This window comes from Artemia sp. Qi Xiang Cuo, chromosome 9, assembly GCF_049724085.1.
Source record: "Artemia sp. Qi Xiang Cuo chromosome 9, ASM4972408v1, whole genome shotgun sequence".
NCBI classification, from domain to species: Eukaryota; Metazoa; Arthropoda; class Branchiopoda; order Anostraca; family Artemiidae; genus Artemia; species Artemia sp. Qi Xiang Cuo.
Window position 1 is genome coordinate 14,924,305 of NC_142802.1, and position 25,994 is coordinate 14,950,298.

General features: G+C 34.7%; 1 protein-coding gene across 1 annotated transcript; it reads left to right on the forward strand.

Annotated features, from left to right (window-relative positions):
• Positions 1-2,224: 2,224 nt before the first annotated feature.
• LOC148948349 (deoxynucleotidyltransferase terminal-interacting protein 2) lies at positions 2,225-23,344 on the forward strand. The gene is made up of 6 exons (XM_089093893.1): positions 2,225-2,381; positions 5,248-5,299; positions 7,886-8,072; positions 17,381-17,545; positions 21,548-21,657; positions 23,194-23,344. Exons 1-6 carry the CDS (start codon positions 2,336-2,338, stop codon positions 23,285-23,287), a joined length of 654 nt encoding a protein of 217 aa, XP_088950019.1. The 5' UTR covers positions 2,225-2,335; the 3' UTR covers positions 23,288-23,344.
• The last annotated feature ends 2,650 nt before the right edge of the window (positions 23,345-25,994 follow it).

Here is a 25,994-nt window from a genome sequence, read left to right on the forward strand (position 1 = left end):
AGTAACAAAAAAGATGCTACGCACAATATTTCTAAGGAAGTTTAAACTATAAGAGCCGTGTGAACGTTTGAATCATCAGAAATAATCAAGACAGATTATTGGACGAAGGGTTCGCATCCTTGGGCCACCTGAGCCAATTTTGAGCCAGTCCTCACAGCGCAGGACAAAAAAACTATGTTTGATAGTGGGGTAAAAGTGCTTTTTGGGAGCATTGGTAAATCAGATTTGGAAGGATTCGAAAAGCAGAATCAGGATCATTTAGACAGAATTTTTCGACGTTGATTCGAAAAGTAGATTCAGGACCATTTAGATAGAACTTTTTCGATGTTCAAGCTTTGCAATTCTCTCATTGTTGTATCTAAGTCACCGTTGTGTCATTTGACGTGACCTACTGCTGTTCACCTAAATATGTAAGTCTCAATAAATCAATTGCTTTTTACCTGTGTTTATTTCATTTTATATGCCCGTATCTAGCCTAATGATAGCTACTTAGTTCGCATGTCTCCAAGGTAGCGCTCCCAGAGGAATCTGATCTCCAGATAGCTCGAAGAGAAGAGGTCACATTTACATGGCTACACATTTCATTTTCTCTCATTAATTGAGGGTGGCGTAAGCCTTGTTGGCACGATCTTTAGCGCTATAAGCGGCGCTATCGGAGAACTTATAAGGTGTAAGTTCACAGCTTCAAGCTACGATATTAGATTTGACGCGGTCAATATTTATGACCACAATTAAGCCCAGTCCTTTTCTTCCACCGCAACAATTCCCTTATAGCCGCAAATTTAATTCACCGCTCACAAATAAAATTCATTCACCGCTACAGAAATCTCCATAGAGTTTCTTTTTAAAATAGCTTTCAAGCTTAGTTAGGGGTATTTAGCCTTTTTGCTTTTCTCCAAAGCTTTGAAAAAAGTGTTATAATATTCCAAATGTTACATTTGTTTATTTGTGCATATTTTTTGTAATCATTTGTGAGGTGATCGAATTTTTTAAACCACTGTAGATACGTAAGAATGTTGCAACATCTAGTACCCTGAGGTCATAAGACTGTCAAAGACTCCTCCTTGAACCTCCCAAATTGAAAGCTTTTATTATGACCTGGCCTTTTAATGTAACTTGGACACTGGACAAACGGCGCCATTGTCACTCGAGCGCTACGTTAGGTGGGGATGTCGATATCACTTTCGTCACACCAATTCGTTTTAGGGTGAATCTGCCTGGTGCTTATGAATGAATGTTTTCAAAGTAAACCCGTTTCATCAATAAGAAAAAAAAAACCGGTTGGACGCATATGGTCCTTTCCCTTTGGACAGTAAAACCATGGAAGTCTTATATCAATTATAAATCTAGAAAATCTTTTTAATTTTTGTCAACTTTTCAAATTTTTTGCATCCCTGCTTTCAATAAAAAAAAATCAAGGTACTATAACTTAAATATAATAACTCTCTATGCCCCTTCCCCCCCCCTCTGGATAACATCTTGATAGGATACCGTCTCTGCTTTAAATAAAAAAAATAATTAACTTATTAGCACCCCTGCTTAAAAAAACGAGGTATTATCATTTAAATATAATAGCTCACTACCCCCCCTTTCTGGATACCACCTTGATAGGATACTGTCTCTGCTTTAAATTAAAAAAAAAATAACTTTTTGGATCCCTGCTTTCAATAAAAAAAAATGTCGAGATATTATCATTTAAATGTAATACCCCCCCTACCCCCCTCCCCTCTGGATACCACCTTGATAGGTGGTATCCATTTTGGTAGGTGGTAACCGTCTAAGGTCAAACGAAAAGTTTGTTGTCCCCGAATAGGATGGGGGATGTTGTAAGGAAAGATTTAAGGGAAATGGGAACTTCTGGAGTGCGTGTAATGGGGGAGGCCTCTTTTATACCATTCAATCATGGGATGCAGGTGGGGTCTGAGTAGCTTTGTTGGTCTCACGTGGCTTGGTGCTACAGTGAGGTACTAGTACTAGTAGTAGTAGTAATTTGTTTGGTTGGTTTCCTACAACTATCTTTTGAAATAGGTTATCCTAGTAGGTTTTGCTGGATTTTTTTCTGATGTCTTTTTCAACTTCCCATCAAATTTGGTAATTAACGCTTCTGTTTACATGGGCTAAGAGAAAATTCCTAGAAAACATTGTGAGTTAACAATTGGAGGGTGGAAAAGAAGCATTTTGTATCAAAGATATCTAGATATATCCTGTTTCAATCCCGTCGCCATTCTTCTAGTTGTAGTTGTAGAAGGCGCAGAATAAATCAAATTTTGAAGAAAAATCAACAAATCTTCCTAGCCTATATATTTTGGATATTTTTCGTTGGTCATTGACAATTATGAATTATTATCCAATATCATTGGACAGTGGTTCTTCTGATGAAGGTTTATTTACTTATTCTTTCTTTTATTTGTGGTCAGGCTATAGTTTAAATCAGTTTGAGAAGGAAACATGTTAAGCAAACAATTTTTACTTCATAGCCTAATATACGGAAAATTTGGGTAAAATTCTACTTTAGCTACTTTTGACTATCCTGGAAAGGGGTTGGGTTAGGAAAATAAAACTTTCATGGATGGGTCTACAGGCTAAAGTATGTCCTGGGAAGGTATTTTGAAGTACTTATCTCCACTCCTTCTCCCTCTGGAGGGTCCTGACCTTTGGTGACCTTTAAAAATCTGTGTGTTATAGAAGTGAAACCTTGCAAAATGAATCTTCTGCTTAAATTAAGTGCAGCAAAATTGGGTAAATATCTACCAAATCATATTATTGACTTATGCATAAAGTGAATATGGTAAAGTTCTACCAAATCATATTATTGAGTTAGGAATAAAGTGAATACACCATTTGATGCCTTTTTTTTATGCTGATTACAAATATAATAATTATTTCTATTGGAAATGAATTTCAGCCCCCCCCTTTATATATGCCAATTCAGGGCTAGGTTAGGTTGTAGAATTATATACCCTGAATTGGCATATATAGGGGGGGGGCTGAAAGTCATTTCCGATAGAAATGATTACTATATTTATAATCAGCATAAAAAAGGCATCAAGTGGTATATTCACTTCATGCGTAAGTCAATAATATGATTTGGTAGAACTTTACCATGAGTATACCACTTGATGCCTTTTTTTATGCTGATTACAAATATAATAATCATTTCTATCAGAAATGAATTTCAGCCCCCCCTATATATTCCAATTCAGGGTATATATTTCTACATTAGGGGGGGGGTGGGTGGTGGGGGTAAAGTTTAAACTTACTTCCCATTTACATCAGAAACAAAATTTGCCCCTAAAACCCTAGGAAACTACTTGATGATTGTGTATGAAATTCTTATAAATGAATCCATAGCCTTAGTGCTCTCCTGAGAAGTCATTTTGAAATACTTAGCTCAAGCCATTCCCCCTGGAAAAGGCACTGACCTTTTATAGTCTTTGTGTGACAAAAGTAAAACCTTGACAAATAGTTGTACAGCTAGACCAAGAAATAAAGGAAGTGTTTTTAAACCTCATTACACAATCCTGAATTATAAGGTTTACACACAGAAAAGAGCTCTCAAGCTCCTATCTCCACACCTTCCTAATTTGGGTAAAGTTCTAGGTGTTGAGCTATTAGCTATCTTGGAAAGTAGTTGAGTTAGGTGAATGAAATTTCTAATGATAAATCCATGGCCTAAAATATACCTTAAGAAGGTATTGTCAAGCTACTATCTCTACCTTTTCCTTGTTTCTGGGGCTTGAAAGCTTCCATAGATACCAATCTACTTGTATAAGCTTGAAAAGAAATGTTTTACTTTGATTTTGGGTTTTCATTTCGTTTTTTGTTGGCTTTAATTTTTGAAAATTCATTTTCAATTATTCCAGTACAGTTTTAAGGCAAATTAAGGCTTTTTCATGAACACAAGAAAAACCTTTGAAGGCTTATAAATCAGAATTGAGCAAAGGTATAAGGCTCAAAACACTTTCTTTTTGTCTCATTTCAGCAGTAGAACTATTTCCCAAGATTTTATCTTTATGACATAAGGTTTTAAAAGGCCAGTGGCTTTTAGAGAGGGAAGTCATGGATGTAGGTACTCCAGATTACTTTCTGAAGGGTCATTAAGGCCCTGGATGAATTCCTGAAAGTTTAGTCCACCTAACTCAACTACTTCCCAAGATAAATTTATTTTAGGCTGTAAATTTATCCATCAGGGTGGGAGTAAAATGAACTCTATAATCAACTGATATATAAGCTTGTTTAGTGGACTATCTTGTTACTCTTTGTAGTTTTATAATCAAATTAACACTTACAAGCTGTGTCTTTTTCTGCAATATTTTATCAATTATTTAAGCTGTTTTTTTTTGTTTTTTAAGCTGTCAATTCAATATAGTTTTTTTTTATGAATTCTATTATTTAGACAACAGTTGGTCATTTATTCTTATTTTGTGTTTGTAAAGAACTTATATTTTTTTTTATTTGGATAATTCTCTTGAGTAGGGTTTTATCTTATTTCTTTTTAGATGCAGACTTTGGTGATTTCTGGCTGTTTTTCCTACATAAGCCTGTTGGGAAATCATGCTAGATCAGATAATTGCTGACAGAAGGGCACATGTTTTTTTTTTTAAATGCCAATAGGACTAAAGGAAACAGTTTGTTTCTTTTTTTATTTTTCTTTTGTAATTAAAATTATCTTGCTGTTTATTATCTCTTTTTTCAATTTCAATAAAAGGTTATTTTGCTGGATACAACAATTATGTCCTACATTGGACTTCTAATTAAAAACTAAAAGCATGTTGGGTATAGGCTTTACTTACAGAATCATAATATTCATAAGTGTACAAAGGTCTAACCCTTAAAAGGAGGAGGGCAAAAGGACTTTTCCTAGATAAGAGAGGGGAGATTAAGACAGAAAAAGTGTATTTTTATCCAAATTTTTTAATAAAGGGGTAATGATTAAGCCATTGTTTGACCAAAAGTTCTTTTTTCTCCCAGCTGTTGAATATAAGCTTCCATATTCCTTTTTGTTTCCTTATTAACTGTTGCAATTTAAGCACAATTCAAATATGACTAGCAAGACTTAAATTACAAGGATAATCCAAAACAAGCAGGCAAGAAGAAGTTGGTTTATATCACAAGGTCAAGTGTTACACCTATTTTTGTGTTGTTGTTTTTTACATGCTTTCAAATAGATTCAATAGCAGCTATGTCCATACAGATTGGTGAATATCCTATGTTGTCTTCTTCTCATTGAAACATTTTTTTTTTCAGAAAATGAAGAGAAAGGTGAAATTGAAGTTTACAAGAACCAGAATATCAAAGGGTAAAGCCATAACTATACTTAATATTACTTTTTTCAACATTCTTTTAAACCAGCATAATTGGAATTGGATAAACATGCATAGATTTAGGCCTTCAGCAGATTTTAGAGGATTTTTTTAGGGTGGTTGTACTTGCAAAAAAAAATATAAATAAATAAATACTAGATGATATTTTTGAAATTAATTTTTTTTGTTTCATTCTGACCAATCTTGGGAGTGAGCTACCCAACCCCTTTGTGTGTGTGTGTGTGTGTATAGGTATAGTCTGTAAAAACACAAAGAGTAAAAATCAGATACTAACTGGGAAAAAACATTTTTGCTCCTCTATAAAAAAAATATTGTTTTTTTTTATTACTTAAAATGTGGAAGCAATTTATCTGCCAAGCAGGATTCCCCTAAAAATACAGCCAAAAGCTGCCGAATCCAACTAAAAAGTGCTATAAATTCATTTGAACTATTTATTAGTGAGCTCAAAAAAGATTTACCTCCAACACCAAGATCTGATTTTCTAAAGGTTATTGACAAATAATAGATGCCATTTTGAATTGCCACTGTTTGTTTCTGAGCAATATTGATTGACTAAAGACAAACTTCCACAAGGAAGTGTAAAAAAAAAAAATAACAAAATGTCCTTTTTTTCTCTTTTTGACACAAAGCGTCAAAAAGAGACACTTTTGGTTATGGCAAATGGCAATACTTTCTGAGCCATCAATAGGCTTTATCACATTGAATTTCAATGGTATGCATTAATATCAGTCCTGAATAAGATCTTTTTAATTGAGAACCCTAAAAACAAGCAAAAGTTTGTTCTGTCAGGGTTATTACCTGAATTTGCTCCTTTTCTTAGTCAGTAGCTTAGTCCTGACTAATTTAGCAACAGTAAACTCTAGCTTTTGGTTGAAAAATAACAGCAAGGGATAGAAACAGCAAAAATGGATTGGAGAGAAAAACGTACGAAATACTTGGAATAGAAAATTAAGTATGGTCTTCCAGATCACAAATTTCACTTTTGTTCATGGAACAATGCACCTCAAGACTGGTTCTTAAAACTTTGGAATAACGACATCTCTACAGCATTACAGAGGCATAATTTTGTCAAAATCCTTTGGGGGGGGGGCATAGTAGGAACCGTTTTTCAAAAATAAATTGAAAATGAAAAATGAGCCATATAGTACAATAAAGGTGAAGGTATACTAAAGAAAACTGACCTGTTGGTGTGGATGCTTTAATTATGTAGGCCTATCTTAGTTTGGACAAGATTTTTGAAGACATCAAATTTTAGCTGAGGGGGGGGCAACCCCCTGCCGAATAGTAAACTACACCCCTTTGATAGAGGGTGTTAGATGCCAGCTTGCCTCAACCTTTTCTTTTTGTGCATGACACTGGGGTGGGAGCTAATTTAATGACAGCTTCTTGTTATTACTAAAGCTGTATGAGAAATCCCCTGACATCTGATATTGATGCAATCAATCTATATTAGGGAGTGGATAGTCCTTTGCTATTTCCAAGGGGGGCTTTATTTTAAGATGGCACAAGTGTCTTGCGCATGTTGTATGAATTGTATGTGCAATGTCCAAATAGCTTAAATAACCCACTTTATTTAGCTGTGTACACTAGCTCCATAGGGATCGTTGAGGCTTTGCCCAGTGTCAAACAACCACATTACCTTAAATTACCTTAAATTGCAGCTAGGAGCAATCTAAGGATTTCTTCCTGTAGAGCTCCAGAATGATGACTGGAGTTGTATTCAAATTTTTTTTGTGACCAGGTGCTGTTGCATGATCAGTAGCATCCCAATTGAGTTTACACTCTCTGGAGGACCACTCAGCATCCAACCTTCATTTGAAAACAATAATGGATTCAGCAGTAACTGTTTCATTAGATAGTTTGTTCCAACTGTTGACAATTCATGATTGAGTGCGGACTCTAGATATGGTAGACTTTTTGACAAGTTTCAGGTGATGATATCTAGTTCTTGAGTTGGGACCAACAGTAGGGAATAATGCAGGGAGAGTACTAGCTTTCATTAACTTGTAGGCTAAAATGACATCCCCTCTATTTCTCCTGTAAACAAGTGTAGGGAGATTCAGCTTTGATACTCTTGCTGGGTAGAAAAGCTCCTGCATGCCAGATATTGCTTTGGTAACATGTCTCTGCATATCTTCAAGAACTTTTATGTCTTTTTTAAAATATGGGGAGGCAAGAAACGTTCAACTTCAAGCTTAGGACACATAGGCAAGGAAGGGTAGATTCTCAATTCTGGTCTCATCTTCTCTCAAGAATCATTTTAGAATGGTTGGAGGTCTTATGTTTGGAGAAAGACAGATTTCTTAGATTCTTTTAGATAGCTAATACATGCATGAAGTTCTTGTTCTCTTCTATGCTGAAGCAGATATCAATTGATAATAAAGTCCAGTATATTAAGGGCTAGAAATGCCACTAGAACAAGTCAGTTTGTTTAATTTCCATGAAATAGATTTTATTTACATTATTTTCAAGATTTGCTTTAAGTCATAACCTTATGATATGATAAGTCTTATGTTGAGAAAATATATTGTTCATGGGCTATTTTAGTCCTTTTATTTTAGTCTCAAATTAGCTAGTGAAATACATATACCTGAAACAGTGACATCATACTTGAAAGATGGTGTGGATTCTTTCTCAGGAAAAAGGATGTCTTCTATACTCAAGAAGCTGGAAGGCGAAAATCTTCAAAAAATAAAGACTATAGAGCCTCTTGAAGTCAGTAAAAGAAAGAAGTTGCTGGATAAAAAGGTTTGTTTTCAAGACATTTTCTATTCTCTATCAAATGTAAAGGCAATTCACTTGATGTAAAGCTATTGATTGAAAATGTGCTATTAACTTTGAGTTTAATAATAACAAAGACCACAATACCTTCCCATCATATGAAATATAAGAATTTTGAATATAGGTATTTTCAAAGGCTATATTACCTTTCCATGACAATGAATAACAGTTCAAATAGGGATAAATTATTTTATTAGACAGTGAAAAACAATTCAAAAAATACTAGATATTTCAATCATACAAAGAGTAAAATTTGTTATTGCTAAAAGCCCATAGGCCATGGTAAAAAATACAAATAAAGAACAATTCCAAAGAAATTGCACAAATCCTAAAATAATCCTACAGAAATCTACTCCAATATTCATTGCGAGACAAAGGAATCCTGCCAAGCTTCTGATACCCATAAAACACTCATCCGCACACAAATTCACCAACCACTCAAAATCATAATCTCCCTACCAAGCACTTCTGGTCTCCAATCACTCAGCTCCTCACATTCACACATCAAATGATATATGCTCTTATCTAAACCTCCACACATAGGACAAAAATAAGGACCAGCCTTAAACCTTTCCCTCCCAATAAACTTTCTTCTTTGCATACAGTGACCATCATCAGCAGATATAAAAAAAATATCATCAGCAGAAGTAAAGCAAATAAAACCAAAAATATATATATACAAAATGAACAAATTACATATTATTTAGTGCTCTTATTTTTTTCAACTTTAGTAGTGATGGATACTGAGGACTATGAATCAAAATTAAGGACTTCATTAAAGGAAGAAAAACCTACAAAAGGCTTTTGTTATGATACAACAGAATCATGTACAAATAAGTTTAAAAAATGAGTTTAAGTGTTTAAAAAGACGAAGGAAGAATTAAACCTCGACTTTGTTATAAATGTTAACCATGCAGTTCCTTGTGCCCTAAACTATATGGACTTCCTAAGATCCAAAATCCAAATCTGCCGTTACAACCAATTTTATCTAGTACAAAGTCACCAACAAGTCTTCTAAGCAAGTTGTTAGTGTCTAGACCAACCAAGTTGTTAGTGTCTAGATCAAAGTGGTAGACGAAACCACTTTGGTCTACATAAATCTCTTATATTAAGAACACTTCAGAATTAGTTTAGTGTTTAAAGAAGCGAAAATTTCTTCAAGTTTGTTGATCTCAAGTTTTGGCATCATGTCAATGTTTACAAATATTGATGTGAAAGCAGCTGAAGTTCTTCTTGAAAGAAAGTCATTAAGAAATTTGGAAGTCCTTGTAATTATGAATTTAGTAAGATTGTGGAGCATGTTCTCTTATTTTTATCAATTCAGAAAGAAAATTATTGAACAGGGAATTGGTTTACCTATGGGGGCATCCTTAAATCAATCATTAGCAGATATTTATATTGAAAATATAGAAACAATAACGTAAGATTCATATTTCTTAAAACATAATTTCTGGGGCTGGTATATGAATGATATAATTTCAGTATAGAAACGTGGAGAGGAGGTATTAAAAGGTTTTTCGGAATATTTTAAGTTTTTGGGGGCTGATTTAAATTTTGCTGCTTAATTAGAATCTTCTTCTTCTTCTAATTCACAGCAGACGGGCTATTCAGTTAGTACTATTTAGCTCTTTTCTCTTTGCTTCACTCTGTGGGCTGCAGAGCTACTGGCTTGGTCGTCTCTTATTTATTAGATATTCTCAGATATCTTTCAGTAGATCTTTTGACTCAAGGAGTTCAAATATAAGATGATAGATATCGGTTTCTGTGCTCTGTGTGCAGGTATAGTTGGCTAGGGTCTTGGCTGATAGTGAGATTTTGTGGTGTTTGAAGCATTTTAGCAGTTTACAAAGCAAAGTATGTTGTGCAGACGTCAGTATATTACATTCAAATTGATAATGGTCAATTGTTAAATTATTCATATTACAATGCCTACAATGAGGGGACAGGGGAATTGAACCACTTGAATTAGAAAACTTATACGAGAATGCAAGGAAATTTAGTCCATTTGTTCCAGAACGAATTCTATGATAAACTTTAGAAAGATACTTATTGGGAAAGGGGGAAAGAATAGGATTAATCTTATTAAAATTAATATCTGATAGCCTCCATCGGTAAATATCTCTAATTGGGATTGGTCTCCCACTTGGCTGGTCAATATTTATAGCATTTTTTGCTATTTCATCAACCTGATGATTACCACTTATGCCAGAGTGGCTAGGAATGTACTGAAAATAAGTTTTTATGCCACTTGAAGCAAGATTATCTATAGTACTGAGACAATGATAAGTGTCAATGTCCAACTTATATTGAGGAGCTGAGACCAGCAACTCAAGGCTTGATAGAGAGTCGGAATATATGATAATATTATTTGAATTTGCAATCAAAGGTTGGTTTTCCTTAAGGTGTTCTAATGCCATGATTACGGCATTTAACTCAGCAGACATTATAGATAAATTATTATATAATCTCTCGCCCATTGCAATTTTCAGGTGAGGAAGGAAAACACCACTTGCAACCTTCTCATTCATTTTTGACCCATCAACAAATATTTGGAAGTGATTTTTATAGGTGATTGTATTAACTTCTGCAATTTTTTTCTGGACAAAAGCAATGGGGGTTAAATATTTGGTCTACTTTGAGAATTCAGTATTTATAATGGAACTGGACCAAGGCCATGGGGGGGGGATCAGGGGGCCGGTGTTGCAAGAAGCGTGGCGTATATAGGAAAGTTTTTCTTGGTATGGACATACTCATTGTCAACGCTTCTAAGCAGGGCTGTTTGTCTTAAACGCTTATGTAGTGTGTGTGAGCCATGTGATCCAATTTTTGACAGGTGCTTTGTCGATAGAAAGCTAAGTCTCTCCCTTATTGTTGTTAATCCACTCTCCATGAGCAGAAACTTGGTGCTTGTGGGTTTCCTAAGACCAAATATGAGACGCATTATATCATTTTGTTTTGTTTCAATTTTTTGCATCTGGGTCTTTGCACATGCACCATAGACGATGAGCCCATAGTCAATATGGGGTCTTATATGTGATTTATAAAACTGGATTAAGGTTTTCTCCTTACGGCCCCAGGGTGTGGAAAGAAGTCTTTTTAGTATAATTATTTTTCTACAGAATTTTTTTATTGTGTTTGATATGTGGATGTGGAAATTAAGTTTTTGGTCAAGCATTAGACCTAGGTAATTAATATGATTATCTTCTGGAATAGTTATTTTATTTAGAGTTAGTTTTGCATTAACATGGTTTCGCTTCCGGTGAAATTGGATTATTTTTGACTTGGTGGGTGCAATGGGTAAATCTGAATGTTGAGAGAATTTTTCAAACTGGAAAAGTGACTTTTGTATATTTGACTGTGGTATCTGAAAGGTGTTGCCAGATGACCATAGCACCAGATCATCAGCATATTGTAGATTTGTGTGGGGTAGGCTCATGTCCCAGAGATATAGGGCAAATAGGAGGCAACTGAGGACTGCTCTCTGAGGTAGGCCTTTGGTTATTGTCTTTTGGGGTGAAGAGGCTGAACCAACACAAACGATGAAACTTCGCAATTCTATGAAAGATTTAATAAAAGATACTAGCTTAGGGGATACTCCAAGGTTTACAAGTTTGTTTAAAAGGATTTGGTAGTTCACATTGTCATATGCCCCTTCAAAATCTAGGAAAGCTGCTACTAGGACATTATTTTTTTAGAAAGATTCATTGTTTCCATTTTTTAGAAAAATGAATGCATCTGTTGAGGAGTGGTGTTTCCTGAATCCAGTTTGAGTGTGATATTGTTTTTTTCAACAAACCAGAGGAGTCTGTGATAGATCATTTTCTCTATTATTTTCCCCATCACAGGAGTAATCATTATGGGCCTATAAGACTCTGGGTTATCTTTGGGTTTATTTTTCTTTAGGATTGGTAGGAGGGATGAACATTTCCATATATTGGGGAACATAGAAGATGCCCAAGCGTGATTCTAACAATTTAGCAGTTCTTGTTTGTATGAAGGTGTGAGATTCTTTATCCATGTAGGGTGTATATTGTCATAGCTGCCGCTAGTTTTGGTTTTAATATGATGTATTGCATTATTCAATTCCTGGATTGAAAATGGATTAGTTATGTACTCGGATCCTGGGCGTGGATGGTAACTTGGGTTCATAGGAATTGGGGACAGTTTGCTTTGACTATTTGATGTTAGCTTATTAACAAAAAGAGTTGCAAATAGGTTAGCTTTTTCATTATTATTGTCATAATGGGTATTATTATGTATAAGCTCATACAGGAGTGGGTTGGGGGAAGTCTTTTTCCCACAGATGTGGCTTATGACTTTATGTATAATTGGCTCATGTGTTTCTCTGGAGAGATTATTTGCAAAATTATTCCAGTATTTATATTTAGCATCTATTATAATCCTTTTTAGATTAGATTCTGCTTGTAATTTTTTTAAATATGTAGTAGTTGATGGTTTTTTATGAATTCTGTCCTAGCTGCCTCTTTTATTCTCCATTTATTTAGGCACTCATTTGTCCACCATGCTTTAGGAATTTGTTTAGGGAATGTTTTCCTTGGTGTTGTCCTGGGGATAGCATGATTAGCTGTATTTATTAGTAAAGATGTCAAGGCTTCAGCATGTGTGTCAACTGTTGTCTTAGAAATGCATGAAATTTGGGTGAAACTTGTAATTTCATCATTTAGCTAATTTTGGACATAGACCAATTTGCTTTACTGTTGATGTATTTGGAGGCATGAGATGAAGTTTCAGCAGGTTCATTTAGGTAGCAAACTATAACCAAGTGGTCAGTACATAGACTATCAGTTTTATCGATGTAAATTTTACTCAAAAAAATTAATGACACAATTTGTAGGTCAATTGTGGATAATTTGCCACTTTTGGGGTTGAAATATGTTTTCACGTTTGGAGGGGTAGCAACAGCTGATTTATTATTATTTGAAGTCATATGCTCTATGAATTTACCAGCTTTATTTGCTGGTTTATTCCCCCACAAAAGGCTCTGGGCATTGAAATCTCCACGAATAATGATATTTTTTAACATATTAGAATTATTTATATAATTATAGAAATCCTTGGCATCTGTAGTTTGGCCACTAGGGTTATAAAAGCTTATTATTTAGGCTTTTAAATTATTCAGCCAAACACTGATACCAATTGCGTCCACATCATTTGCAAAATCTGGAAAATTGATGCCACAAAATTTTATATTATTTTTAACTAATAAAGCTATCCCACCTCCTTTTCTCTCTGAAGATCTATCCTTTCTGAGGATAGTATATCCCAGAGACTTAATTTGTTGATTTTGGGTTAAATGAGTTTCCTGGAGGTAAGCAATATTAATGGAATTATTATTCATAAAAGATATTAGTTCATTTAGCTTATTTTCTGTGAGTGATCTTACATTCCATTGGAGTATTGATATATGTTGTGACTGTATCAATATCAATATGACTGTGTATCAATGTTCAGCTTTGTTAAAAGTAAAGCAAGATCTTTTTTTGCTTGAATGAGCATATCATCTGGGATGTAGATTTTTGCCAATTCTGCAATGATTTTTGTTTTTTGTAGTCGATGTATGTTCATGGCCTGAACTGCATTACAGTTTAGAATGAATAAGCATATATTTGGGGATTGCATTTTTGGTTGTGCATCCTGTTTGTCGGTTAAGGGATTAATTCCTGGTAGTGTTTCTGGTTTGTTTCTTCTTGGGAGGGGGCCAGGCTGACCTCTTCTCACCGGACAAGGTGGCTTGGTGGCTCGGCGATTCCTTCTGATGGGGCTTTCAGCTGGGGAGCTTAGAAGATGGTGTTTTATCGGGGGTGCTTGGTGCAGGGGGGGCGTGTGACGGGGAGGTTTTAGTTGGTTTCACTGCAGGCTTTATTTGCTATTGTGTGGCAGCATTTGCTTCCATTGCTGCAAAGGGGTATAGGATGGCCTTCTTTATTGATATTTGGAGCGTTAGAGCTCTTTTTTTGTATGCAGGGCATAATGATTTATTTATAGATTCATATGGGCTTTTGCAATTGATGCCTTGAGACTGAGTGTTGATGTAAGTTTGCAGGTCTTTAGGGAGGAATGATTTACAAGAACTACACTCTCGGAAAATTTCATTGCAGTTATTTGTCGGGTGTCCAAGTTCGTGACCTTTATGGTCTTGAATAGTGTAAGAGTTGAACTCTTTGTGTGATTTTATTTGTCCAAATAGGAACATTTTTTCCGGAGTATTGAGTTTTTCCTTCAGTGTAAATAAGCAGGATCTACTCGTTTTAAGCCATTAGAGTTAGGTTTGCCAAGTTGGGTAACATCATCAACTGGGATTGTGTTTCCAGCCCTATTTGAGAGCCCTTCTTTTAACTCCTGAGTAGATATCTCTGGGGGATCATTATAAACTTCATTTTTGATTGGTGATTTTTTTAGGATCAAATTAGATGCAATAATTGGGGTATTCAGAAGAGATTTTAGGTTAATTATTGTATCTGGCAATTTCCGATCTTCTACAGCTATTAGCAAAGATCTATCATAGTTAATATTAAGAGAGAACATTGATTTTAGTAATTTAAAAATTGCAACTCTTGTTGCAGTGATCATTTTTATTTCAAAGGGGGTAGTAGGAGTAATTTTAAGGTAAATTCCTAAGTTTTTGGAGGGAGGATCTTGGGCTGGGAGAGGGGAAATGCTTTTGGTTGGGGATATTTTTTTCTTTTTTTTAAAGCTTCTACAAAGAACCTCTTGAAACTACGTATCATCATTTATGGTTAAATTATCCCCTACACTTATCATTGTCCTATTCTCCAAATTGGAGCTATCATTTGAAGTTTGAGATAGCGTGCTTGACTAGCAACGACGAGTATCTTTCACTTTGACACTTTCACTAGAACTTGATATGGGATCTGGTGGGACTTTTTTTTTGGAGGACTTCTAAACATTGCCTATTGGAAAAAGCTTTAAACAAAAAAAAGCAAAATTAAAATAAGAAGGGAAAATAGAATGATATCAAACCGTCTGCACTATACTATGGGGAGGAGAAACACCACAGTATAGCACTGAGGATGAGTTGAGCAAGATTGGTATGGTACAACTGCTGATTAGAAGGAATAATAATTCACAAGAAAATCTATTTTAATTTTCTTATAGAGTTGCTGCTGTGATTCTCTAACACAATTATTTTAATATTCTTCTTATTCTAATATTATTCTTCAGTTTCCTTGGATATTTAAAAGTTTTGATTTCGAAGAGGACGGGAAACTTCCTTTTCTTGATGTTCTTCTTTGAAGAATGAAAATAGTCTGGACTTTGAAATTTACAGAAAACCGACTAACGACAATAGATTTTTTTTTTCTCTTGTCATGCTTGCCAAGTAAAAATTGGTTTGATCTTAACTGACCGTGTTTCAGTATATGATCTCCGAAATTTATTTAGGAGGAGTTATCTTTTCTGAAAGAAATAGTAATAAGTAACCATTACCCAGATTGATTGACTTTTCGAAAAGAAGAAAAAAGTTTCTGGACATTTCTAAGGAAGCCAGGGTCTAAAGCAGATTTTCGGACCAGGGTCTAAAGCAGATTTTCAGGGAAACAATCGAAATAAAGAACATTTTATTCAACAACCTAGATTTGAATAGAGATGCCGGTGCATTTGGCTTAAATTCAATTTACGATAATTTACTGAGGTCAGATAAAGTAAGGTTCATTTCGCCCAATGCTTTTGACCTATGCCCACCTGCTTATTCAAATAAAGCTAATGAACCGGAAAACAGGTAGACAAGAAGGGTTGCTTCCAGTATTGCGTTGAAAAAGATACGAGCACTAAATAATATGTAATTATTTTATTTTGAATATATTTCGTTTGTTTTATTTGCTTTATTTTATTATATCTCGTGATGATGGTCACTGTATATGTGATTGAAATATCCAGTATTTTTTATTGTTGTTTCACTGTCTAATAAAAGGTTTTATCTCTATTTGAACTGTTATTAATAAGAATTTTGAATACGGTGAATAAAATATAATCTAGGTGAGTATTTTGGCTTTATGACTAATTAATTTTAATAACTTTTTCCACAAAACAAGTTTTTCAATGAAAAGTAAAGAGCTCCATTAGGCCAAGAATGAGCAAAAATAAAGTCAAATAATCTTCCATGCGTAAACTACCACAAATCACTGTCAATAAATAAATGAAGCTCCAAACGAACATAAATTACAATAAATAGCCGAATCAAACTCAAAACGTACAAAAATTAACAAGAGTCAAGGTGATAACCCCCATACCTTCTCAAGACCAGAATACAACTACTGAAAAAAAAACAACTACTGAACTGCTCTACTAAAAAAAAAAAAAAAAAATAAAAAAATGACTATGGATTGTCAGTCAGTTTAATTGATAAATACTGATATTTATTCCTTAAGGTTTTGATAATTTTTATTTATGAAAGCAAGAAAAGTGAAAAAATTTCAAATGTATTTTGGTTTCAGTAAAGCGAAAATTGGGTTCTGGTCTTGAGAAGGTATGGGGGCTACGACCGCAAATGGTCATCTTAAAAAAAATTTTCAGACGCATTTCGGGAAAATACGTGATGTAGCGGGGGGGGGGGGTTATCCACCCTCCAATCACTCTGAATCTTAAAACAAGCACTAGAACTTCTGATTACCAATCCAATGAGCCCCCTCCGATGTTTATACAATCATCCTTTCTATATATACCTTATATGTCCACAGGGCATAACTTAGAACCCTTGCTCTGAGGGCTGTGGGGGGTTGCCATCTTCAAAGACATAATTTTTAGACCTCTCAATTATGTTGAACAAAATGGCTATCTGAAAATTTTCATTGGATGTGTTTGGGGAAATGGTGGGTGCAGGAGGAGGGGTTAGTTGCCCTCCAACCACTTTCGACTATTACAAAGGGCACTAGCCCTTTCAATTTATAATCGAATGAGCTGTTTTCGTAGTTTCTAGGACAACAAATGGCCATCTCAAAACTTCTATCAGTCGCTGCTTTAAAGTCTATATATATATATATATATATATATATATATATATATATATATATATATATATATATATATATATATATATATACACATATATATATTATATACCTATATATATATATATATATATATATAATTTATTAATGTATGTAAATATAAATTTATTTTTTTGGATTTATTTTATATCTATTTTATGTGCATAAAGTATAAATTTTATTTTATACGTATTATTTTATTTATATATATTTGTGTTTGTAAATCTATTTATATTTGTTTATATATAGAAGGAAAAGGAAAAGACCAAGGGACAAAAATGGTTCAACTTGCCTGCAACAGAAATGACTGAGGAAAAGAAAAATGATTTAGAGATTATTCAAATGCGATCTATTCTGGACCCAAAAAGATTCTACAAGAAGAACGACATGAAAGCTCTTCCAAAATATTTTCAGGTATGATTTCATTATTTATGTATATCAAGTTTCTATTTTGTAGGAAGATCTGTTGTTTTTTGGTTGTTTCTTTTTCAAGTTCTTTCGGTTTTGATTTTTTAAGTTCCTTTTCATTTAAATTTTTCTTTATTCCTTTTGATAAAGTTCCTTTTGATTACGATTTCAAGATTCGGTATATTCTATCGAGAAACATTGTCTCAACACATTTCTGAAATAAGTACTGCAATATAAAATTTTTTACTTCGCCACTTGCTGAAAACTTTTATTTATTGGAATCGTTTGAGTCACTTCCAGTTTACCTGCCTTTTCCTTTCTTTCAAGAATATCTTCTGGTTCGATTTCATTCCTTATATCACACCCATCGAGTTGTTACCGTTTAGGGAGAGTGGGGGCTATGTCACTTCTAGTAGTGTTTTGTTTCAAGTTTCTTTTTCCTAAAACGGAGGAAAACAACTCATTCAGGTTAATTGAACGAACTTATGCTCACGGCGACGGCGACGGAAAAGATCAAAATCCAAATATAAAGCAGAAAAGCTCAAGTTATGACTCAAAAAGACGTTTTTTAAACTCAGGTTTAATCATCATGTTTTGTAATAGTATGCAAAAAGCATATGTCCTTTTTAATTGTTAAGAATTTACTGTGAGGTGGGTAGGAGGGACGGATTTGTTCAGAATTTGAAAATTAAGTAATAATTTACAAATTATGGAAATTCGAAAAACCACAAGAATTAGAGGGATCTGGCGTGTTAACAACGTAATATTTATTGCAAAAACTGCAGTGCTATCTATTTCATATATTAATGAAAGCTCGCTTTTTACGTAAACGATTCAAATAGTCAACTCTATTAATTGATTAAAACAATTGTATTCTGGTATAAATAACTCTGACTCCATGCCTTAAGTCTTAGTTCCTCCAGAGGTATAGAGGGCGTTAGTGATTTAATTCCAATATTTCCCTAAGTTGGCTGCTGCGTAGATATTCTCTCACTCTATGTTAGGTAGACTATGATCTGGCATGTGGATAATATGTTCAAGGTTTAGCCATCTTCGTTGTCTCATAACGGAGGTGATTTCTGGTTTTCCTGTGCGACCATGAATCTGGTCGTTGCTGATATGATTTTTCCTGGGATTTGATTGACAAAAGAAAAAACTCACAGCACAAAACACTAATTGAGACAGAAGTAGGCTATCAACGTTAATATGTGCTATGTTATAATAAACATTTATTTGCTAAAGTAAACCCGAATATGATGAATCTGTATAGTAAGTACATACTTTTCCTGTATAGTGTAGTAAATAAGTACGTCTGTATAGTAAGTACATAACAGTATTACTATACTGTACAATATAGTAATACTGGTCTCGTATCAAATCAGGAGTTAAGCAGAGTTGTGTTCTATACCCCTTTATAGTTAGGTACATAAGCGTCAGGTTTGTGAATATTATGGTAAAAGCATGAAATTTGGCCGACATGTGCAGAAAAATATGGAGAATCTGACTGAGGGCAGAACTACATTTTCCGACGTGATTATCATGCCCTTTTGCGTTTCTCCGCGCGGGAAAAAAAAGCTGACTTTCAGAGTAGGGAATTTTTCCGATCAGAGGGTTGTTTCTGACTAATTTATCTCTCCTGATCCCTAAAATGTGCTTACTTTTTTCGTCCAACTCCTGGTTACTGAATTATCATCATTTTTTCCATGCACTTCTGAGTAATTTCCGCTTTCTGACTGTATTTTTCATCTTAATCGCATAGAAACTGGTGAACATGTTATATGAAATAATGTGAAAAGTTGACTAAGTCCCAAATTCAAATTTGTCTCCGCGGTTCCGTGCTACTTTGCGCTTTTCTGCGTGAAGAAAAAAACAGAAATTTTGAGAATGAGCGATGGCTGAGTTTAAAATGTGGTTATTTTCGCGATCGGTTTCTTGGTTCAGGATTTACCAGCTTCATAACCATGGTTTCTAATCCGTACTCTAACAAGAACTCATACCTTCCCTATAACATTCCGAAGGAGATCATACGTTTTTGGCTGTAAGTAATTAATTACCGTTTCAGATATCCTCAATAAGCTTTAAGTAAAAAAAAAATCATTTATTAAACTCAAGCAACTTGACTTAATAAACTTTGGACATAAAAAGCGTACCATTATGAAGATAAAATTTAGAACACTAAACTACTTCAGACATTTCAAATAAGTTAAACAATTACATGGATCATAGGAATGAAATGGCTAATTTCAACTTGTTTCATCATAAAGATTGCTATAAAAGAAAATGAGGTTCTCATGGACAGGATACAGGTCGAAATCGGCTTCTGACAATTAAAGCTACAAAAAGTGCACTACTGATTGTACTGATTATCACAACCTTTGCACGAGCAGCGATCTGTGCATTTAAGAGAAGCTTTTGCACATTTGCACCTGTTTTTGCACTTTGTTTTACAGCCACATTTGAGCAGTTCTTTGCAAATTGTCACTGCCTCAGGAAGATTAGTCCAGAAAAGCTCCTAGCTTCCATCATGCTTCACCCAGCCGTATAAACTTGGATCCAGTGGGAAAAGTTCTGGACAGCACGATGATGCCCATATCTGGGCCTGCAAGTAAGCGCGTTTGGTATGCTGCTCAAGAGCAGCCGCTGTTGAAGGCAGTCTTTCCATTCCGGCTGTTTTTTTGTGAAAAGCTCCTTCCGCAGACCGTTCACTTCAGATAAGCCGCTTGATTTTTCGTAAAGAACGACGACGAATTGCTGGATGTCTGTAAAGTGACAATCTAGTAGCGGGGCTCCTGATGTACTAACGATAGTCGGAAGAATGGATTCCACAGCTTTCCAGGTCTTCTAGACATCCTTTTTATGAAAAGCAAAAGAAGAAATCGTATCGCATCCAGAGAAGGCATGCAAAAAGAAAAGGCTGCGAGACCTGTAAAAAAGGGGCATTTTCATTCATTCCGAGCTTATAACGTTAAATTACGATCAACAGTTTTTGTTCTCTGAAATAAAAAAAAACAGCAAAGAAGAAGAGGAAAGGAAGGAAACGAAAGAATAGAGAGAGCAACAGAAAAGTATGCAACCCAAGACATGACGCTTTTTCCTTTTTCTGTTTCCTCTTTTCTTGTTTTTTACTTGTTTATTATGATTATTACTATTTTCCAGCTGTGAATAAGTCCCTTTCTAAAATTTCTAAATTCTACGTTTCCTAACCTTTCTAAATAATATATAAAGGCTAGGAGTTACCTTATGACACCTCTAAGTCTGATACTAGCACTGATAAGATCAGTAATCTTTGTAAACGTAGTATCTGCGTTTTATTGTAAAACTCGCGAGGGGTTTATTAACCTTGTAGCACTGTGGACGCCTATCAATTACATTTCCCATTCCTACTATTTGGAAACAAAAACCACATATGTGTGTGTGTTCATATGAATGCACACACTTATGCAATCACATTCCGAACTGTTCAGACTAATAATAATCTCAAAAAAAGAGAAACCCTTTCCAAATCAAACATCTCTAATCCTCCAATCTATCCCTCGCAGCAAAATGGGCAGGTATTCTGCGTGGTCGCTCCGTCTCTAAATTATTTTATTCCTTCCTTTATAAAAGAAAGAAGGATTTAAGAGTGAACCTCTTTAAAGAGGTAAATATCAGAGCACTTTTTGCATTTCATTTATATTTTTCAGAAATTATTGGCACTTTTCCACCAATTATTGTTTTTCTCATTATCTCTATCAAGCTTGCACAATTTTTTCGTTCGAAAATTTCAAAACAAGTTTCTCACAAAAATAACAACGAAAAAAGGCTCTGAGCATGGGCGCCCATAAGCTGAATTCCAGGGGGGGGGGCAAACCTTGTCTAATTGGTACTTTTAATGCTATATAATAGAAATCTCAGAACAAAAAAATAAAAATAAGGCAACATCATTCAGCCAGGGGGCGGGTGCCCCCCCCCCTTATGGGTGCCCATGGCTCTGAGGTGAAGAAAAAATAACGAATAAATATTTTACAGGTTGGAACAATTATTGATAGTCCTGTTGACTATTATAGTAGCAGGATACCAAAGAAGGAAAGGAAGAAGACGCTTGTGGATGAACTTATGTCTGATGCTCACTTCCAAAGGTAATCTTTCTTCCCGCTTTTCAGTAGGATCAAGGAAGATAACATGTTATTAAAGACTGTAGATAATGAAAATATCTCCGGCTTAAATCTTGACTAATTTATTCTGATCTGGGGTGTTTTTGGTGTGAACTGCTGTTTCGGGAAGAAATTATTTTCTTCAACAATCCATATCTTATTTGAATCCAATATTATTCTCGTCATATAGCGAAGCTGTGATCTCTGTGTGCACTAAGGGTTGGAAAGGACGAACTAAATGCCTTTATTTGTCAATTTTTCGCCACATGGGGCCGCGAGGAAACTCGCAAATGAAGTCGTGAATAAAAGACAATCCTTTTTATCCTTCTTCTAAAATATCAATGCTCATAAAATAAATAAAAACTATAAAGTACGAATATGAAAATATATGTATTCGCAGTGACTTTGCATTTCTTCTGCCTTATTTATTCCGCCCTGCTTGCTGAAACGTACGCTGGGGGGATCGAAATTTCAAACTTTTTGGCGATTTTCTTTATGGAATTGCCACCTCCTTGTACTAAATTCCCGTATGTCTCTACTCCCTTAATAATATCAATTTTACTCCTGTTCCATTTATTTCGATAATGAATTGTCACTTTTTACGAGAAATTGAAATCCTTCAAATCCGACTTTGTCTTACACTTAAATACTATATTATTATTATTAAATTATTATTTATTTTTCACCCAGACTAAAGAATAGTATAATCCATGGAGTGACACACACACACACGCACAATAAGCAAAAAAAAGTGATAATATAAGGAATGACTCACAATTGAAAAAACCTGATAATGCGGCGACTTGGAAAAATACGGACGCGTGGTGTATTTAAGAGCTATCTGGGCAGTACTTCCAGTTTCAGAACTCAGGAACTAGAAGTTTTTTTTAAATGAGAACTCTTTTTTGTACGAGATGGAAACTTGAAGACTTCCAAAATCTGAAATAATCAATCCAGATCTTTTAAACCCGTCTTTCTTAAGACATTAAAAAATCCCAGAAGCAAAAAGAATAGAAAGATCAAAGAAAGTCAAAAAGAGCTTGGTCAGCGCACGTCTGCTATATTCCCATAGGATATGTTGCTAGTACTATCCAGTAGACAAGAGACAGCGAATGTTTTCGAGAGTTCCATTTGCCTTTTCTTTCATGTCATCGTACTCTTTTATTTCGCGTCTTCTCGAAGAATCCACCACTTTTGCTAGCCAAAGGTGGATGTACACCTACTCGCTTATTGCATTGATTCTCCAAATTATGGAACCTGGCAAACTTCCATAATTTGGAATGTCTCTAAGGTTGCTGCCTTATTTCTGTTTTTGTGTCCTAAGAAACGATGTAGATTTTCAATATACCTCCGTAGTATCGTAAAAAAATCTGGATGTCTTGGCTGGTAAAAATAGTAAACCGGTTGATATATGCGGTTGACCACCTTTATAACTCCCAATATTTTGACTTTTAAAGCTTCTGCTGGCAGGCGTTTTCCAAGGTTTTAATCTTTTTATTACTAACGTGATTTATTTTTCAGATACAACAAGAAGAAATTTCTGGAAATCCAAGAACGAAAACAGAAGCATTCAGGTTTTCATAAGCATTCAAAGCGATTAAAGAAAAATAAATAGTTACTTTTTACGAGTGTTCCTTATCCTAGTAATTTTTGGGTTATTTGCTTCCTTACGATTTTATTTCAATATTTTCGTTAGAATCAAAAGGTATTAACTCCACCCCCCCTTTTTTTAAAATAAGAATCATCTCAAATAGTTAGAGCATCCCAATTGCTTAAGAAAAAAAAAGAGATATTCAGATTTAGTGAAACTTGTATGATTAGACATTATGAATTTGTTTTCTTCGATTAGACAGAGCAGAATTTTCTTTTCAACTTGAGGAAAAATAAGTCCCTAAAAACATTTTAGCATAACTGCTAGGGAAACCTAAATAATCAGCTCTAAGGAGACGTCATTTGAGGTATTTGAAACCGCCGACACAGGGGACATACTATTTCTGCTATAGTTACATAGAATAGACAGTGCTTTGCTTAACAATTGTTAAAAGATTATAATTTTCTTTAAGTGAGACTAGCCTCGCGGTAGGTTTTTGAACTGAGTGCGCAGTTAATAACCGCTCTCAGCCTATACACAGATTTTAATGAAATGTCTTTTGAGTAATTTGGTAGCTTTTGGAGTTTTTTGTGCTGCCGGGAAAATTCCCTAATGGACCCTTTGTCTTTGGGACAGTCAGCCAACGCTGAGGCTCGCAAAATAATTTGTAAGGTATCGAATGGCTTCAAATGTTAGACTCGTAATTTGCGATTACTCAGAAAATAAGCAGCTCAGATGTTAACAAGCGAATGTTTCCAATTCAGCACCTCTATGCGAATTGATTTCTGCTAGTCCCTCTTTTCCACACCATTTGTTAATGATACAGTATTAATTCATGTGTCATTAACTAATTCTGTAAATAAGGTTTTGACTGCAACTAAATTTGTTTACCCTGTCTTTGAGATGGCCAGCCGACGCTGATACTCAAGACTTTTTTTGTTTTCATCACATGGTTTGTACATATTTTTCATTTTTGAAAAGATTGAATATTTTGTTTACATATGCTGCCGCTTACCTTCACTTATCCTTCATCTTCTAGGATTTGCAGGTGTAATTTATCCGAAAACTAATCCACACTATTTCAAGTAGCTATCCTCCTGACCCCTGACGTCTCGTGAAACACTTAGCACAGTAATAGGGCTTTTCGGATAAGTGATCTTGGCATGCTCGAAGGCGCTCTTAAAGCAATCCGAAAATTTCAACAGCTAAATACTTTTATTATCCTTTTGGTGATTTCAAAGGACTTTCCTTTAACATTTGAAAAAGTCTGTTCTCTTTTCTATCAAACATACCAACTGGAATTGATATAATGAAGGTACCTGATCGTTTTCGTTTGACAAAAATAACCATTTCTTCCAAGTACCTGGCTTCAGTGGTGTCAATTGGGAGGGGGAATTGGGCTCCCTGGATTTTGATAATTACCTTTAATGGAAAAATGCTTTTTTGGTGTTTCCATCGGAATAATTAAAAAAATCACCCCCCCCCAAATTAAAAAAAATATATATTTGCTGCATTAAGGTTTTTTTTTCCAGCTATTGAAGACTTTCGCATCTTAAAACTGATGTTATCAGAGGGCGTTTGCTGATTCAAGCTGAAATAGAAAAATCTTTCACGGTAATAACTTTGTGCCATTGTGAAGAGCAGAAGGCTTGGCCGTATGAGACGCCCAAGTGAAAATTTAATGTGTCAATACCTTAGATTCATTCCTCTCACTAATGGGCAGAAATGTAACGAATTGAGGCAAAAAATAGGGAGGAGGTATAACCGTCTATTCATCTGAGTACTAAAGCCATTGGCAAAAGGTGATTCAGAACTCCTGGGAATCCGTTTAAGCAGATCCTGTACCTCCAAAAAATTATGCAATGAGTACAAATTTGAAAAAAAGCAAATTATGTGGAAAAGCTGAAAAAAAAAATATCAACGATTGTAGGGTGGGCTATGGGCTGAAGACCACCATACCTATAAGCCTGTATAAATAACAAACAGACCATGCAGGAATTACAAACAATTTATAGAACTTGATTTATGGCAAAAACAGAATATTAACAAGTGCTAAAGATATCAGTATTTGGAGGCAATTAAGCCCAAAAACTTGTGGCAGTTTGGCTAGGGGCCAAAAGAAAATAACTACATGTTTCATTTGCTTTATGGATCCAGTAGAAAGGTTGATTCTATTAAAACTGTTTGGTTTTCGAAGGAGACTGTTCTTCAAATAAAACAGATAAAAAGAGGAAACGCTAGTACAATCAATGTAAAGTGATTTTTCTTGTTGTTTAAGGTGGGGAACTGCAGCTTTCCTGGTAACTATGGGCCGTGGTTTGCTCTTTATTAACCTGCAGCTATCACTGCAATCATGATTAAGTCAAAGGATTTTCTTAGTTGACTCATTTTCAAAAATGAAAATAATAAAAAACGACCCCAACCTATTTAAGGAGTGAAAATAATGGCATAATAGTGTAAAGTGAGCTCTAAATGATGATCCCTTCTAAACTTAACAGAGTATAACTGTTTGCTTTATTATCGGGTGGGATCATCATTCAGACCTTTCTTTGTAAACTGGCCCCACAAATGTTGTTCTCTTTTCATTTGTAGAGATCGTGTAAGTGTGATAGAGACTAACCAATAATATGAAGCAAAGGAGAAATACTCTCCTCACCCATTTATACTTAAAAACTGAGCCTTTCTAAAAAACAAAAAACTATATTTTTACCATCATTTGGTTAAACACAAA